The sequence below is a fragment of the Phoxinus phoxinus genome (genome assembly GCF_949152265.1).
Source record: "Phoxinus phoxinus genome assembly, chromosome: 1".
Lineage (NCBI taxonomy): Eukaryota > Metazoa > Chordata > Actinopteri > Cypriniformes > Leuciscidae > Phoxinus > Phoxinus phoxinus.
Genome location: NC_136876.1, coordinates 33,176,749 through 33,195,734, shown reverse-complemented (window position 1 = coordinate 33,195,734; position 18,986 = coordinate 33,176,749). Strand labels below are relative to the sequence as shown.

The following is an 18,986-nucleotide window of genomic DNA, read 5'->3' as shown; positions in this document are numbered from 1 at the left end:
TTATTTTTTTCCTGGAAATATAAACCCATGTTTATCATGTAAATAAATCATTCTCTTGAGAGAAAAACGCAGGAAACCGGATCTTTATCCATAAAACCGGAAAGTGCATTTTTCACAGTATGCATCCGAAACCATGATCCGAAATCACAAACTTCCCTATAGTGACGTGTGACAAAATAAGTAGCCTATGTCCAAATTCAAAGTTTGAATCAACATGTCGTATGTAGTAGGATTACTTCTGGATTGCATTCATACAAACATTCATACTATAACTGTATTTAAAAAAAAAAAAAATAGTAGCCTACCTACTCAAGAGAGTAGCTATGCGATTTCGGACGCGGCCCCAATTTCATGTCCACGACAACCACCTAGTGGAAAAGCAATTTACAAACGCGTTTTGTCTAGCAATTTTGGACCTTATTGCCTGCCGTACTGAAAGCGTCCATAGCAGCCAAAGAACTGTTGACAACGGGAAGCCATTAATTTACAGCTAGCCTGATATTTCAATGCAGCGAGGGTCATTTGCTGTGATTTAAATGTCTCCCAGGGTGTTAATGGTGTAAAAATGACCTCAAACAATCCAGCTGTTTTTCTTCTCATGATCAACGGGCAAATCGAAGCAGCTGATGTAAGTTAACAGTGGTTTATAGAGGCCGAGTTTGATGCAGTCGTTAACGTGGGTTAATTTGCTTAATTAACGCTACATGTCGTGTTTTGTCTAAAGTTCCCAGAATATGATGATCTGTACTGCAAGTATTGTTTTGTTTATGGACACGACTGGGCGCCCACATCAGTGAGTGACATCAACCTCCTTTACTTCCTTTTGTCTTACAGTAACGGAAATCAGGGCTATAACATTTATATATTAACATGAAATATATTCATCATTTAATATGTAACTTGAATAATGATAATATGTCATATATTAAGGAATTATCTTTATAAAGCAACGTTAGTGATTCTTTTACGGTTTTTGTCGCCACTACTCTTCTTTAGTGACGTGATGCATAAGCTTTTGTATTAGGCCTATTCTCATAAATTCAACAACAGTAAGTTTGTCTTTTGCCAGGGCTTGGAAGAGGGCATTTCTCAAATAACATCAAAAGGTAGAGGATCTCAGAGTTTGGTGTGGAATTTCCCATTGGACATCACATTCAAAAGCACGAACCCGTTTGGCTGTAAGTGCACCTTGTTTTGGTTGAGTCAGAATAATATGCTTGCATTGTAGAGAGGAATATTAGTCTGAAGATCGGCACAAAATCTGCTGTCATATATTGGAATGCAGCTTAATTGTGATCACTATATGCATTGCAATATCAGGTTAGCTGTAATATATATCCATTCATCTTTTCACATTTTCTTTTTCTCCAGGGCCCCAGATTGTAGTTAGTGTGTATGGCCCCGACACCTTTGGAAATGATATTGTGAGAGGTTATGGAGCCGTGCACATCCCGTTTACACCTGGAAAGTGAGTCACTCTGAGATTGTGGTGTCATAATGTGACAAAAGCATCCAGCATGCTTGAGATGTGTCTGAAATGTACGATTACACGTGAATGCTCTCTGTTCCAGACACACCAAAACCATTCCTATGTTTGTTCCGGAGTCTACGTCGAGACTGCAGAAGTTCACAAGGTTATAACTCGCTTATCACATATTCTTAATTATTTACTGATCAGTGTTTTACACGTATTTAAATGCAGACATATGGCAACATTTTAAAATTACCCAATTTATTGTGCACCAGTTTAGGGTTGTGATCTGAATTGAATTTCTTGTCACCCTTCCCTTTTGTCCTCAAGAATTGATATGAACTTGAGTTGGTTTAGTTAAATGAGCAAGTACATTGTAACTTGAAAACATTGATTTGTATGATAGGCCCTGCATCTAACATGTTTTATCTTGTACTCAGTTGGCTGATGGGAAGGCGTCCAGAGTTCACAGATCCCAAGGTTGTTGCTCAAGGAGAGGGAAGAGAAGGTGAACTCTCATTTAACCTTTGACTTAAAATGAAACCTTGCAGTATTTGTTGACATCTCTTATCATAGTGAGTCTTCAAAAAATGTTCTTCTCCTAACAAGTGTAATTATGAGCCATAACAGATGCAGTTTTATCTATTTGCAGTCACAAGGGTGCGCTCACAAGGTTGTGTCACGCTACAGTTCAACATTGTGACTAAGGACATGAAGAAGCTGGGTTATGACACGACATCAATAGAGCATTCACCTGCAAGAACACCGCAACAGCTTTGATAACCTTAAGGAACTTTTGTATCTTAGTTGCTTTATTCAGTTAGTTTTGTAGCCGCTTTATTACTACACATTATATTGTTTGTATTTTTTTTTTTAAATAAACTGATCTCGTTTTGTTTTTCAAGAGTCAACCATTTCTGACTGAAAGAACTAATCTTGTCCTTAATTTGCACACCCGAGTTTCATTCCAATCTGCAGATTTCATCTTAGGGATGTGTATTTTTCAAAAATATTGCATTAGAATATTCAGACTCATAAAAATCTAATATTCAAATCGTTTATTTAAATGACGTTTAACGAGGAAGACCTTATCTTTTGCAAATTTGTACATGAAGTAAATTTTAGTCACTCCCACAGCCGTATATTCGAAACACCCTCACAGCAGCGTTAACTAGTTTCTTATTTGATATACAATCTCTATATGGCATTGCCAATCACACTGGGCCAGCGAACCAATCACAGCACATTTCTGTATTTCGGAAGGAGACATTTCGTTGAAACGATGGGTTCAACCAGACTGGAGAGAGAGGAGCTGTAATAATGTAAAATGCGTTTAACGCATGTAATGAAAACATCCTAGTACACCCCAAAAACAAAATCAATACTTGGCATAATAGGACCCCTTTACCTTTAACATTTTTGTTAAACACTTTTGAAAAACAAACATTACCTGAGATAAACTAAAATAAATAAACTTAATTTCAGTTAGTCCTCATTTTCATTTTGCTAACTTGATGTACTAAAATAAACAAAACTGAAAAACTATTAAATTAATAAGAAATATACTAGTTCAAAATAAAATGTAAACGTTTTTAGTAGTGTCTCAATACTAAAATAACACCGCGTCCGGCGCCATAACGGGATGTGATATTGGCGTGTTTACTAACAGCATGAAGAGACAGATCAAAAGTCATTGAAACAATTTATTTGTTTTACCACTGCAATTACAGGTCCTTTATCACTTGCTGTGGTTTAGATGGCAATAAAACAATCACTCTTCCTGCGACTTTCCTACAAAACCAATACACAGAAATAAGGTACACAACAATATGTTACAATAGAACAGATGATAAATTATATTATACAGTTATAATGCCAACAAGTTGAGCACATATCCATAAAAAGCAGCCTGCTCCCAGTAATATGAGACAGTTTGGTAAATACACAGACACAACAACATGGAAAAATAAAATGTTATGCATGTTCACAAGGTTAGTCCTCCACAATAAATGCATGAGTACATAATAACAGAAGAACGAGTGATACACGGTAACAGCAAAACAAGATGGCCGAGACTAAATGAGCAAGATATCGTATGGATTCAAAAGTCAAACTAGTCTGCATAATCGAGTACAGTGATGTTCACTAGCAGGGAGTCTTGTTTAGCAGGATTAGACCTGCTTAAACCATCGTGTCCATCAAAAGCGCATTACATACATCTTAAAGCTCTCTTAGCCACAACCACCCCCTAAAACGCCTGAGTATGTCTGCAGATTATTTACCATAACACACCCAGGCTCTGCTACAAGGCTGCACATGGCCAGTACTACCACAATATTTCCAGCAGAGGTCGCTAGCTCACAGATGAGAGAAACCGTAGAGTCCATACTCTAGTAATCAAGAAAACAAAAGCAGTAATATCGATGATAATAATATGGGAACAATTGAAGATAGATAAATGTGTAGTCAGCTCTGCATTTAAAAAGGACAAGCAATGTCACTTTGGTAACTACTATTCGGTGGCAGATGTTGCCATCTTGTGCTTAACTGGTTGAATTAAAAAGTGTAGACATAGCAAGCCACACCTAAGTCCAGGCGTTCTTGCTTTAAACCGACTGCTAATTGTGATATCAAACGATTCGTAGTCTAGTTTAAGTCTCATGTAATTACAAAACCGTGGCCAAAATAAACTCATTATTGGAATACAGAAGATGCATACGAGCCCTAACATACATTTACACCACATATTCAACAACAAAAACAACCCATTACGGGACCCCTCCCACACTATGACCTGTCTTAGCATCTCCGCTCATTCTCGTAACACTATAAGGAAGTTAGCTTTCCATACAGAACAGAGGATTTTGTTAACAACAAGCTTTGATATATTTTTCTCCAACGGAAGCAGTGATTAGTGATCCAGCTCTTGGTTATAACAGTAAGATGCATTAGGACCTGATGAAGATAAACAAACACAAAATTACCTCCCGTTTCCCTTTTCTCCATCCACACGCGCACACATAAATAAAAAAAACCTTACTGAAATGATCACATTTCAGGTTGTTGTACACTCACAGAAAAGCTAAGCGGATGAATTTAAATCATTAGTATCGATTAGCTGTGGAGATATGGAGCTGTGCAAATAGTGAGCCGTACTGAATTGAAAGAACCCATTCACCCAATAAACAACGTCTTGGGATTGTAAAGCAGTAAAAAACAGGCTTCGGTATAAAAGTTGAGCCGTATTATGATATGCAAACAAACTCCCTGTCATGCACTAAAAAAAGAAAAGGAAGAAAGAACAACTCTCCACTTCAGTATGAAGTTCATCTTTCAATGCATCAGGTTTAAAACCATTCACACATGCAGTTCAGACTCTCTCTCCTAGTCCTCAGATTTGCTCGTGTCTTAGTGAACGGTTTCCCATCGCTTCTCGCGCTAAGGACTAACGGTGGGCAAACAGTCAAAGGAAGATAGATCAGAGCATGTGCAAAATCCCTGCTTGGAACATCAAAATCATTTCCATGTAAACTGATAGAGAGTCCTCTAAACGGTCTACTTAAGCGTACTGTAAATACACATAGTGTATATGCACTGCGTAGAACGTACAGGCTGCTTGGATTAAAAGTGTTAGAGCTTGCTCGAAAGATTAGAAATTAGAAAAATTAAGACAAACCAGTACTCCTAGTTTTAAGCCTCTGATAAGAAAAGTAAGCCATCAATAAGAAGTTAAAAACGGGACCCCTTTGAAGGGGAGAGGAAAATCTCCTAGACGCTGTATCGTTGATGGTTTCTTTCGAGGAAATTTAGAAAAGAATACCAAATCGCTGTATGGTACCAATCTCTGACAGGAGAGGAAGTGAATCACCTGCCAGTGTAAAACCTGTAAACACCACTGCTACTCCCAAAAGTCTCAAAAAAAGCACACCGGTTTTGGGGTAACACAACCGACCATGTTGTCTATACCATAGAAACGGGGATGGGAGAGAGATTTGAGTGTGTTTCGGGGAGGCAGCCTATGTTGTTCCTCACAATAAGAAGGGGTTGGTTGTGCCGCCGGCTTGCGTTGCTGCGCCTGTGGGCGGCAGCCCTCCGCTCATGAGCGGCTGGGGCATGGACATGGATGCTGCGATCCCCATGCTTGGCATCATCTGGCCCACAGGCCCAAGAGGAGCCATGCCGGTCATGGGTACCATGGAGACGGAGCCGGCTGGGGGCAATGAGGAGAGAGGCAAGGGCTCGTTGCTCCTCTGGGCAATGCTGTTGAAGCCCTGCCCACTCAGGCCCATCATGGGACTGACTCTCATCTGGTTGAGGGTGGGCGGCTGTGGCTGGTTCACCTGGAAGGGGTTGACTTGAGCTGCTGTTGCAAGCGCAGGAGCCGAAGCTGCTCCAGAGGCTGAAACTAAACCAGTGGGAAATACAGGTGAGCTCGTTGCTAAACAAGGGCTTTTAAAATACAAATGTAAGGCTCAAGACCTGCACAAATAAAATGTCTATTTAGAACAAATCGATACGGTCTCAAAATAAATCTTTTACTTTGTTAAACAGCTTGCTCAACAAGGACTTTATACTTATTAGAAAAAGCAAATTTTAAATATGCAAGTCATGTTTTATCCTATATGTAATGAAATTGTTTTTTGTACCAATATATCAATACACACCTAAATGAATTAGAGGTCGAGCATTATTAGATTTTGCTGAAACAATGTGTTAAAAGATAGACAGATTATTGCAATACTAGTAAAACCTATATACTGAATATGTTTGTGCAAGCAAAATATCTATAATAAACAGAAAAAAAATTAAAATAATAATTTGTAATAAGAAATAAGACTTAAATAAACCAGGACACTTATTTCAAAATATATACAGTATCACGATTACTGATATAAATCAATTTAAGACCTCTCAAAACAATAATAAAGACTTTTCTTAAAGCAAATGTTATTGGTGAAGGGTACCTCCAGCAAGGAAGGGGTTGGAGACTGGAGGCTGCTGGAGAGGCTTGCTGACCAGAGAGTCTAGGTTGACAAGAGCGGCGTTGGGACCCAGGAAAGACTCAGGAGTTTTCCTGGTTGGGCCACTCGTTAAGTCAAACAGATCAGAGCCTACAGACAAGCTGGTCTGCGATGGCAAGGCAGAGCTTCCTCGACCATCACCTGCGGAAAATATCACATCCTCATGTCACTCCCAAAAATTCTGGGCTGAATCCGAAACATCAGAAATGCTCTTCACTAGAGTTGTTATTTTTTCTAGCTATCTAATGAGTTTATGAACATTGAATAGCTTTCTTGAAGTAAATGTAAAATTAAGTGACATTATATACAGGGGTGCACATAACTTTTTCAGTGAGTTACTCAGGTGAGTACCAGGAGATGGTGTTTGGTACTCACCCCATATGTGACGTCACATTCCCGTTTTTATAGCATAAAAATAACTAACTAAAACCAAACTTAACACTTAATTTTACATCAGCGTGAAAAAAACGACCTAAAATTATAGAAAACACCTTTGGAAAAAATTAATTTTAAGTAATTTGATTGTTCAGATTTATTTATTTGTTTAAATCAAATATAATTAATCCTTAAAGATATTAAAGAGTAGTAAATTCTCTTTTTATTTTGTTGTTTGATCAATATTAAGTGAACAGAAGGTATTTATTTATTAATATCAAATTGCACAGATGCACTGTATGTTCTGTTAAGACATAACCGACTGTTTACGTGAATACTCTCCAAAACGGACATTTAGACAATGTTGTCTATTTGTCCATTCAGACGCGAAAGAGAGGCAAATCAGTTCTGACTGGATCACTTCCCCAATCGTCCCTCCCTAACATTTCCATTTAGTTTTTATTCGTTGACGAAAATGTCAATACGTCATAGTGGTCGTCATTTAAAACGGGTTTTTTATTTAGTTAACGTCTTTTTTTCGTCTGTGAAAAAATGTAATTAACACTGCCTAGGTTGCATTTTGGCGACAGTTACCCTTAAAGTACGCAAAGGCGCGTAGTAACACAAGTGGCATTACGCATTCCTGATTTTTGTTGCGCATGCGTACCTGCGTACCAGTTATATTGTGCACCCCTGATTATATAGCCTACAAGTTGTTTTATTGACGTCTTTCTCTATTGAAATACTAATTGAGCGGATACATGAGACAGGATTCATTTCTGTAAGCTTTAATGCATCTTTCAACATACCTTCTGGTGTTCACCCATATTTATTTTGTGCTGTAACTAGTAGTAAAGAGGAGATGAGTTGATCGGTTCACGTGCACTTGATCAGTGCTGCCGCTTAAACTTAGGCGATACAGTGATCTTTTACGGTGTATTAAACAATGGCAAACCACATTTATTGTTTCAATTTCATAATAAAATCGACAGATTTTTAAAGTTGAATCTTATAATAAAAGTAACAAAGCGTTCAGCAATTATTGAATGGCAGGTGCGCTACAAATATTTAGTTAAGTTTTGTTCACGCTGCACATCAACAGACAATGGCACAGACTAAAGATTTTAGATTTGAGAAACCATATCATTACAAATTAAAATGGCTATTTCGACCGAAAACTTTTGGTAACGGAAATTTCAGTGCATCCCTAGTAAACTGTAGTAGAAGAAGTGGTCAGCATTTACCTGTCAGTGCTGAGGAGCGAAGACTATCAAAATCAGAGAGGTCCTCCCTGGAAGTACCATTTGGTGCGGAAAAAAGACCAAAGCTACCGACTGAGGGAAATGAGAGATGGTTGGGATTAAAAATACATAAAGAAAGCCTTTAACTTATAATATATACAAGACATTAAAAAGATTATGAATTCAAAATAAGAGAGCGGCCTTATTACCTAATGTAACAGAAATATATTTTTAAGTTGAGTTTTCAGAGCTCACCTGTGGCAGGAGCTTTGGGGCGGGTGGCAGGCATTGGGCCCCAGGGATCAGCAGCTGCAGGAGCTGGGGTCGACCCCCAGGGGTCACTGCTCTTCAGAGGATTGCCTGAGGAGGTGGCACTGGGAAGACCCCAGGGATCCACAGGAGCAGCTGGCTTAGGGGTGGCACCTGGAAGATACACACAGATGGTTTAGGTAACTGACTACTTTAAGTAAAAACTACGATAAAATCTCACTGCCACTATCCTAGTAGGACACTAACAAAAAAATAAAAACCCCGATGAGACTTCCGATGAGTCGCAATGTAACTGAAGTATCATCAGATCTTTTCTCCCATATTGTGATGTACATCTGAGTGAGAAAAAAATAAAATAAAAGTAGAGCAGGTACTTCTTATCCATCACTTGTTGATTAGTTTGATCTAAATGCAAGCTTGTAGTTGATTGTAAGATAGCGACTGGGTTTAAGCGGACTTAATGATTGGAGAAGTTCAGCATAAGTTACCAGAGAGAAGTCTGTTGTTTCACTGGGAGGTCAAGCTGACATATTGATTAAAGAAATTACATTAAAAAAAAACAAAAAAAACATGCAGGGATGACTCATTCACAATACGATGCATTTAAAAAATAAATAAGGTGAATCCATTTCTTGTTGTGATTAAGTCATTTGCACCTATTTAATTATATCAAAAAAAGCAAAACAACCAAAGAAATTCTATTTTACAAATGGGTGTGACAGGTGATGCAAGTTAAATGGGTGTGAAGGTGACCCAATTATGAACTATGCAGTCGCAGTTTTTGCCGTTTCCTCTTCCAGAAGACACGTACACCTGCCTCAGACCTTCTCTCCATTCGCTTCATGACTTTAGTCTGGCTTAATTTCCAGAACATTTGCAAGAGATTAAGAGAACTGGGCTGTTCAAAGAGGAACCCCTTTACAGACTCTGTGCTCACTCTACCAGTGCAGATCTGAATACTGAGTCTCTTTTGTTTTGTGCACACTGGAATGCACAACTACCGGCCTAGCTACATTACTGAGCTGCCACGAAGAGCTACAGGCACAAACAACATTATGAAATAGAGCCTGTGGGGGGGAGAGGGGCCCTAAAAGAAAATGGAGCTTTCGGTTAACAGGTGGTATTCACATCCTGAGCATTGAGGGTTATTATTATTTTTTATATGTGATAAAATTAGATGGAAATCTGCCTTAACTTTGTATCATATCTATTATGCAAATGATTCTGGTGAGAAAGTAATAAATAAATAAAATAAATCACAGCAGGGAGATTATACAAGCCATAGTCAATGTGCTATTATTAGCCACAGACAAATGGGATCTTGTACGTGAAGGGTGTTTACTTTTGAAACTAGCTATTGTTGATGCATGATAAAACAATTGACATTTTTTAAAATTGTGTTAGGGCTGGCCTAACACATATATGAGGAATATAATAAAATTCCTCAATTTAGGAATAAAATATATGAGGATATATTTTCCTCATATCTCAATATTTAGATAAAACTGTGATTTCTGATGTTAAGCAGATGTTTGAACCGTAAAATGTAGGCCTAGATATAAATGGTGACAAAACCAGGAAGGATAGTATAACAAGTCTAATGGCCAACCAAAAGTGCATTATAATCATGATATTTAGAATCTTATTTATATTGTGCAGCCCTAGTTTGTGCACGTGTCTGTAATTACCGTAGGACTGCCAGGGGTCTGAGGCGGGGCCTGCGGCTGCAGCGGCTGCAGCACCTGCTCCCCAAGGGTCCGCAGCTTGATCGGCAGGGCCCTTGAGAACCGGGTCAATCAGATCCATCAGAGAAGACTGTGGAGGCTGAACACACAGTGTATGAGATAAGTGCCCACAGTTACATCCTACTGTCCAAAACAGTCACACCAGCTACAGTCAATGTGAACTTGGTAGCCAATCGGAAGATAAATACTCACATTTAGTAAACGAGTCCGCAAGGAAAGAAAGGGAAAATTATGTTAATTGAAGAGATGAAAAAATTGTTTTCTGATGGCATTACTTAGCTAAAAATAGTTTTGTGGTAAAACATTAATGTCAGACCATAGAACTTATAAAAAAAAAAAAAAATGAATGACTGCAAAAAAAGTGATTAAAACAAATTCAGTATTTGTATTCAGCAAAGATGTACGGAAGAGGATTAGGGCCAGGCAATAATAAAAAAATAAAACCATCTCGAGATTAAAGTCATTATAATGCGAGATTAAACTCGTTAAATTTCGAGAAAAAAAGTCGAAATACAATCTTGAGAATAAACTCATTAAATATCGAGAATAAAGTCGTTGTGTTGCGAGAAAAAACTCGTTAAATTTTGAGAAAAAAACTCGAAATACAATCTTGAGAATAAACTCATTAAATATCGAGAATAAAGTCGTTGTGTTTCGAGAAAAAACTCGTTAAATTTCGAGAAAAAAAGTCGAAATACAATCTCGAGAATAAACTCATTAAATATCGAGAATTAAGTCGTTGTGTTGCGAGAAAAAACTCGTTAAATTTTGAGAAAAAAAACTCGAAATACAATCTTGAGAATAAACTCATTAAATCAGTGTTCATTGCATACTGATATCAACCGCATCGAGGTTTCGTGGTTTCCCAGGATACCACAAGACGCATTATTAATCGTTGTTGGTTGTGTACGCCTCCATCCACAGAATGTAACGACTGTAACCATATACAGCTAATTGCAATGCTGTACGGTTTTAATTTATCATAGCTGTCCACAGGGTGCGATTTGTGAAAAAAACAGAGGGGGGGGGGGGGGGGGGTGTGTGTTTTGAAACATTTTTATTCATAAAAATAGATCATGAGAACATGAACTTCATCACTGCATTTGGAGGAATTGTAAAATCTTTTTTCTTATTAACTGAAGTAGCCTAACGCAATATTTTTACTCTAATAGCTTATCTTTCCCCACACATATGAACTGTGATCATGCAATGGCGTTAACTTTACATCGCGATCAGTGTTGTGCATGAACGCATACAATGAACGTGAACGAGAGCGGCGCTCTGGCAGGAATGAGCAGCACGCGCAGTTCACGTTCACGCTCATTTGAAAAGTCAGGTTTTACCAGGGCTTAATCCTCGATCGTTTCACTCAGTGGAAAAATGTCAAAAAGACAGGAAAGTTTGCTAACTTTTTCAAATACGCTGGACAGTCAGATCCAAAACAAGCAAAAATCGTTTCCACTGATCAAAAAGGAGACCACAGTGGACACAGTAGCCTAGTATCGAAATCTCGTAATTTCGATATAAATAAGGGGACGTTCTAATCTGCATGAAGCCACATTAAGCGTTCTTATAGCCTAATGGTTTTCTATGGGAGGAAAATGCTTAACCGTTCATATTATGGGCTCATCTGATTTTTTTGTACATAGCATAGCCTATTTGTTAAGATTTTAGTATCATAATGATTAGGCTTATAAATGCACGCACAATTATCCGTGAACTTGATTTGAACAAATGCCTTTCAACTTGTGTGTGCAAAATTCAGAATTAAATTAATGTGCAGAAATGTGTACAAATAGAGAGTAGGTTATGTAGGCCTATACTGTTGTAGCCATTAAAAAAGCGCGTTTCATATTTGTTAAAATATTATAATGTTTTTTTTTTTTTCATTGATTTCCATTTGATTTATGAAAAGTGAACAGCCCGACCGAGATAGGATGCGCAATATGAGACATGGAGCGGGTCAGACATGATTTTAACCGTTGAAGTTGTTATAGAAAGCCTTTCTTTAAAGTGAATTTCGTTTTGTATAAATTGTATCTTAATTTTAATAAATTTTTCATCAACCAATTGCCTGTATTTAATGAATAGGCCGACGAAACAAATATAACGGAGGCGCCCGCGCGCTCACTTGCATTGCACGTGAACTAGCCTAGAGCACATCCTAACTTAACGAAACTCAGTGTATGCCTCACACAGACATGACAAATACACCAAATACACAAAGCTTGAAATGTCTTTAAACGAAAAAAGAAAAAGGCTACTCTCTGATTATGTAATCGATTATTAGGCTTATGTGCATTTCTCTCTATAAGCGCGTTCACACGGAGATGGCGATCGTCAACTTCATCTTTGCAGCCAAGTCGACACTTTTAGAGAAAACACTTGTTTATTAATAAAAAACAATACACGCGTCACCGGATTTACAGATGCACGCACACATATTATTTCGAAATAACGAGATATTGTGTTGAAATAACATTAGGCCTATTATTAATAATAGCCTACATCTTTGTTAAAATAATTTAACAAATGAACGTGAACTAGTTCATTTTTAGATATGTGAACTTAGTTCATTTAAAAAAAAAAGAACTATGAACATGAACTAGTTCATTATCATCTGTGTGAACTGAACTTTGAGCTAGTTCTTTTTAAATATGAACTGGCACAACACTGATCGCGATGCTGAGCTACAGTGAAATGATAGAAAAGACATGATCTGTGATAGCAATTCGCCTCATTCGCGCAAACTGGATGCGCGAATGAGGCTCGCGTCTACCGCGCCTCAAGGACCTCTAGACGCGCGTTACATTGACTTAACATTGAAATCACTCGCGCCAGACGCTCAAGAGTGAGTGAGTAATCATTTTAAAATAAAATTGACTTTAATCAAAACCACGGATCCGTGATAAGTTTTGTGATCCGTCTCGCCGTTAATGGAGTAGCACTATGATCACTTTGAGGGGAGGATAAATGTATCCTCACCGGGGATACAAATAATTAAGCAGAGGCAGAGATACATTGACCAGAAAGGGGGAAATCCCATGCATCCCCCCCGGCAAATCGCACCCTGGCCTGGCTGTCCATATGCCAGAGTGCATTTGGGCCAGCGCAAGTGGTGTCTTCTCAAGCGTCTCCTTTGTCGTAATTCCACACCTTGAGCATCAACAAATAATGCGTTTTATGGTATCCTGGGAGAAACCTCGATGAATTTCATGTTGGACAAAAGCGAGTACATCGCGCAAATTGGACTGATTTTTTTCTTCTAAAAACACCTAACTGTTAGCCGACCTAGACCATGTTCTATTCTTTGTTACTGCAAGAAAGTCAAAAATATAGATTGGCTAAGGGATCTAACTCTGCCATGTCCTCTATCAGTAGGGAGTTTATTCTCACAATTACTTCGACTTTTTTCTCGAAATTTAACGAGTTTTTTTCTCGCAACACAACGACTTTATTCTCGATATTTAATGAGTTTATTCTCAAGATTGTATTTCGACTTTTTTTCTCGAAACTTAACGAGTTTAATCTCGCATTATAATGACTTTAATCTCGAGATGGTTTTATTTTTTTATTATTGCCTGGCCCTAATCCTCTTCCGTAAAGATGCATTAAATTTATCAATGAAAATTTTTTATTTAGTTTCAACAAAAATATAGAGCAGCACAAGGGTTTTCAACATTGATATTATTATTAATAATAATAATATCTGTCTAATAACAATATGTCTATTGTATTTACACTAAGTGCAAATATCCCACCTTGTTGGTAGAGGCTATTTACACTAACTCCGTTCACCAATGTCTGTAAGGCACGTAGCAGATACTTTTGAAGCGATCGACCCGAGTTCGGATCTGCCTTTTGCCGAACTCGCTCCTCTACCTTTTCGCATCACATTTCAGATTGGAAAGGTATTTATTTTCAATAAATATAAAGAAAATATGTAAAAAGTGGAATTAAAGTGCATAACGGTTATTTCATAATTAAGTGTTTGCCGGGTAGAGTTAACGCGATGCGATAAAATCCAGCGACAAATCATTTGTCTGTCCACACTAGACGCGACGCAACTGCGAGATGCGTACAAATCAATCAAAACCCAGAGCCAATCAGAACAGCGTGTGGGCGGGCTCTCGCGGCAAGTGCACAGCACCAGAGAGTAATCTTGACGGCACTCGCAAGAAAATGGATAAGTAGGCTACATAATCAAATTCACAAATATTACACCATTTAAACTTTATTCAAATACATAGGCTACTGAGTTACTAAAACAATCTTTGTCAAATAATACACTTGTTTCTTCACAGTTTGAACGTTCTTGTTTCCATTTGTTTAATTTCAAGATATAAGGGTGAATTATCCATTGTTGCTTTTGCAGCTACAAAGCCGGAGCACTAAATTATATTCAAAGTCACATTACACGCTTTTAACATTAAATAAAGCACATAAACAGTATCTGAGATTATCATTGCCACAGTTTGTGTTTTTTGTTCCAGCGAGACGTCGCAGAAAAATAGAAACCGTTTCTAAAATAGAATCGCAGCGACGTTGCGGCTGGTTAGGACAAAAACTCTGATTAACATGGAAAAGATACCTTTTATCGCGCGTCGCGTGTAGTTAGGACACGGTGTAAGGGTAGGGTTAAGGGCCAAGCTCCCGTGATCTCATTCCACAACACTGAATCCATTGAATTCTTCCTCGGTGTCGCTTCTGAACAACTACGCTAACTTGAGCGCCCTCTCGCGGCACCATCTGTTTTCTCTTGGTTCATCCCAGTCAGTATGAATTAATTTTGATATATAAGTCGCACCTGACTAAGTTGCAGGACCAGCCAAACTATGAAAAAAAGTGCGACTTATAGTCCGGAAAATACGGTAATAATAATTTACACTCAATGTGTCATTATTGCATACTGTTTTATAATGAACAAATACTGAGGTGCAAATAGTATTCAACAACTATTTACATTTATTCCTAAGAAAATACTGCTAATTTCAGTGTAAATAGAACCTATAGCCATTTGCACTTAGTGTAAAAATAGCATCTATTGCAATATATATCTTAGTGCAAATAGCCGCTGCCTAATAATAAATGTTTCTTAAGCAGCAAATCATCATATTTTAATTATTTCTGAAGGATAATGTGACATTGAAGACTGGAGTAATGAAGCGGACACCAGGAATAAATTCCATTTAAAAAAATGCTCAAATAAATTATTTTAAATAAGATTGATATATATTGATATATTGATCAAATAAATGTTCATAAGAGACAAAACAATCTTCTGAATTGTAGTGTACATTTATATATTCATAAATTCTAACCTAAAATCAAACCAAATGATGACTGAAAAAAGGGTATTTTCTTCTACTTTACAGAATTTGTGCACTTTTCTCCCCAAACTGGTATGGAAAATACCAGAATTCTGCTCAACTCCTCTGTAATATAGCACTATCATATAAGGCCTTCGGCTTCTGAAAAATATGAATAACTTTATTCTTGTTTTATGGTACTTTCTGCATAAGTAAGAAAATTATTTAAGTTTGGAACAACATTAGGTTGAGGAAATTATGAGAGAATTTAAATTTTTGGGTGAACTGTCTCTTAATAAATAAACATACAGGAGGTGAGGGATGTGTAAATAGAGTTTTGTGTGGCCACAGATTCATTTCAGGCCTACTGATGAGTTAAAGCGCTCAGAGCCTGCACTTACCTCTTTCTTCTTCTTGGCCCCTTTCCCTCCGCTGGAGTCTTTACGGCTTTCTTCCAGAGCCATCTGGAGCCGTAGGTCATCCCCACGACGCATCCTCTCCTCCTGAACAACCACACAGACACACATAAGAATAGGTTATAGCGCACGCATTATGGAGCGCATGCCGTCTGCTGAATCACAGCGTGAACCTGCTGCCCTGTTGTTGTGATTCATCATGATTCAGCATCAAAAATCAGTTACTCAAGCATGTACAAATTTAAAGATTATATAATTAAACACTGAAAGCAAAACTCAATTGTGTTAGAAAACCAAGAGACACACCCGGTACTTTGTTTCCTCATCGGGTTGCTTTCAAAGGGCAGAGGAGACAGGAAGGAAGTGAGAAATGTAAAGTATGTTAGTGGGAAGCAACTGAAGATAGGCTGTAATCTAGTCCCTATGTTAATTTGGTGGCAGTAAATATATTTGCATTTGGTTTGTCAAATTCAAGATGAATTAAAGCAGGGTTCCTCAATCTCGTTCCTGGATGGCCACTGTCCTGCACAGTTTAGGTCCAACTCTGATCAAACACACCTAGCTGTGAGTTTCTAGTGATCCTGAAGACATTGATTAGGCTTGTTCAGGTGTGTTTGATCAGTGTTGGAGCTAAACTCTGCAGGACAGTGGCCCTCCAGGACCGATATTGAGGAACCCTGAATTAAACCTTCCAAGCGGAAGGGGGCCAAGAACAGAGATCTGCTGTAGGATTCGACTGATATAAATCAACACCAATATAATACATTTTTTTTGGCTGACAACTGATATTATACAATTATACAACTTAAAAATAACACCAGCTGCAGTGAGACTTCAAATAAATGGCAATAGGCTCTTATGTAGAAGATAGGAATTATTTTACTAAAGTAGTCACATTGTGTCTGTTAATATACAGTCTTTGGAATATCACTTTCAATTGCAATTAAAAATTATATAATCAAAATCACTAAAAACTATCAGATATTTATAAGTTGATCAAGGCTGCTGTGGTTTAGTGCTGCCAAAGGTTGGGTTAACTGAAAATATCAAACATGTTTATTGGTGAACGTTTCTAATGTTTTTGCGTATTTTAGTGTAGAGTTGTAATATGGAGCATGATGGTACAGAATGATTTATACAGAAGGCAAATACAACAGAGAAAGGACATCGTTTACACAGCAGACAAGTTAGAGATGAGTGATGCTCTTTCAACATTTCACTAGAAGCCTCATTATATCAACGGTTAAAACGCTACGGTTCCCTTCACTTCATAATGATCACAAATCTGGGACATCTGACTGTCTCATACAATTATGTCCATTTATGAAATGACCCCTAGTTGTAGTTTGCCTGACAGAGAAAAAGCTCACAGAATGAATTACCCTTTATCGACACCTGACTAGCTATATGCTGACAGGTACAGAGAGGTTTAAGCGGGCCAGTAGTGCTACACAGAAATGAGACACGAGCCTCCCCTCACCAGTTCCAACATGCCCGTTTTTCATTCGGAAATTTATCCCAGATGTCCAAACACACAGAATTCCTTCACATTATTCCTTGAGCAGCTGATACGAGTCCCAAGCATAATCAGAGCCTCCATGAAAATTATATTTCCTAAAGTATCAGCTGCCCCACTTCATCACTTTTATAAGACCAGTGAGACAATTGTGTGGTTGTATGGCTTCCACACTAATTTGTACGTTTCCTAAACAATATTTTCTTGCTGGACTGGCCCAACTAGGCGGATTTGTTTAACTTGCAATTCGGAAGACAGCCAGCCAGTATAAGGTCATATTTCCCATTTCTTGATGCTGCACACCTAAAGGGACACTCCAGCCATTTGCATTAAGACGTCCATTGTTAGAAAACCAGTCATACTATTGAATGGTCGTGCAACATTCTCTCATTTTCCCCTGAGACGAGAGAAATCCACTATTTACCTTTTTCACTTCCTCCTACAATGACTCAAAAATCGTCATTTGACATCATTGTAGGAGGAAGTGTAAAAAGGGAGGATTTCTGTAAAGACTACAAGCACAAGTTCCCACCCTTTCAAACCCGCCCATAGGGGGTTGTACCTAATGCGCTAACAGACCTATCACAGATCAGTGCCAGTGCGTTTGATTTCACCGGGAGAAACTTTTAGAAAATATGGAGGAAAATACAGAATTTTCAAACGGATGCATTGGGGAGGATTTTTATTTTGACGAAGTTATGTTAGAAACGGATGTTCGTGGCTACCTTTATGAGCCACAGTATAGCGACGAGTAGCTGAGGTCTATGGAGGAACAGGAGGCGCCGTCGGCTTCTGCAGAGTGCAGCCGAGGCAGAAGACCTGCCTGTCGCGGACGAGAAGCCCGGACTGGCTCGAGCTGGGGCGGACTGGTGGTGCCTGTGCGCATACGGACACAGAGATAGAGTCCGTCTGCTGCAAAGAATTTAAACGATGCCAATTTCTCCTGGACGAAATCTCTGAATCAGACGAGGACACAGACGTTTGTGTTGTGAACTATCATAGTTCCGCAACGCATATGTTCTGACTGAACATCCCGGTACCATGCAATAATTCACCATTTCGAAATACAAACGAGGAGTAATTCACTAATGAGTACGCCAACTAGCTTTAATGTTTGTGTGAAATTAATTTCAAGCTCTGGTGGTTAGCTAGCTTTGTAGACGGAAGAGTGATTTGTCTGATAGGCGGATACCTCATACGCGCCGTTCTAGATTAGTGGGAGTGGCTTGCGGAGCTTTGCAATGTGGTGCATTGTGGGAGTTGTCGTCTTTCATACAAACGCGCCCTAAAGTTACTCTGTCTTTTCTCGGTCAAGAAGGCACCAAATTCGAAAATTATTTTACATTTCGACTACATATATGACCCACTTTCAATAAAGATTAATGTTCCCACGAATGAAATGTTCCTTTAAGATTTGAAATGCAAGTATAGTGAAAGCGGCTTTCATGTGATGCAAAAAATCCCAGAAATAGAGTTATCACCATTGCCTAATAATACAGTGACCTGGTTAGTGTGTAAATGGTACAGATGCCTGGGAGGCACAGTAAGGTAAATATGTATCTGATAAGACCACATACAAATTATTATGGTAACAAATACTGGCCTAAACATGATAAAAATTA

General features: G+C 38.3%; 2 protein-coding genes across 6 annotated transcripts in view; one reads left to right on the top strand and one right to left on the bottom strand.

The window, feature by feature from the left end:
* Window positions 1–327: 327 nt before the first annotated feature.
* On the top strand, window positions 328–2,610 carry b9d1 (B9 protein domain 1). 2 transcript variants are annotated; one of them, XM_079607921.1, is made up of 7 exons: window positions 328–628; window positions 725–793; window positions 1,070–1,178; window positions 1,372–1,468; window positions 1,572–1,634; window positions 1,912–1,979; window positions 2,124–2,610. In XM_079607921.1, exons 1-7 carry the CDS (start codon window positions 566–568, stop codon window positions 2,249–2,251), a joined length of 597 nt encoding a protein of 198 aa, XP_079464047.1. In that variant the 5' UTR covers window positions 328–565; the 3' UTR covers window positions 2,252–2,610. The 2 variants fall into 2 exon arrangements, with proteins under 2 accessions (XP_079464047.1, XP_079464048.1); XM_079607922.1 differs by lacking the exon at window positions 725–793 and having other exon boundaries at window positions 439–628; window positions 2,124–2,373.
* A 546-nt stretch (window positions 2,611–3,156) lies between these two features.
* Window positions 3,157–18,986, bottom strand: part of epn2 (epsin 2) — a 31,924-nt gene continuing 16,094 nt past the window's right edge. Inside the window, exons 4-10 of one of the 4 annotated variants that reach the window (XM_079607882.1) lie at window positions 15,834–15,935; window positions 10,067–10,202; window positions 8,364–8,531; window positions 8,112–8,201; window positions 6,436–6,633; window positions 6,136–6,171; window positions 3,157–5,876 (exon numbers count right to left, since the gene is read on the bottom strand). In XM_079607882.1, the coding sequence (XP_079464008.1) occupies window positions 5,500–5,876; window positions 6,136–6,171; window positions 6,436–6,633; window positions 8,112–8,201; window positions 8,364–8,531; window positions 10,067–10,202; window positions 15,834–15,935 (1,107 nt within the window). In that variant the 3' untranslated portion in view covers window positions 3,157–5,499. The remainder of the gene's footprint in view (window positions 5,877–6,135; window positions 6,172–6,435; window positions 6,634–8,111; window positions 8,202–8,363; window positions 8,532–10,066; window positions 10,203–15,833; window positions 15,936–18,986) is intronic. The other 3 variants (XM_079607883.1, XM_079607884.1, XM_079607885.1) reach the window with 3 other exon arrangements.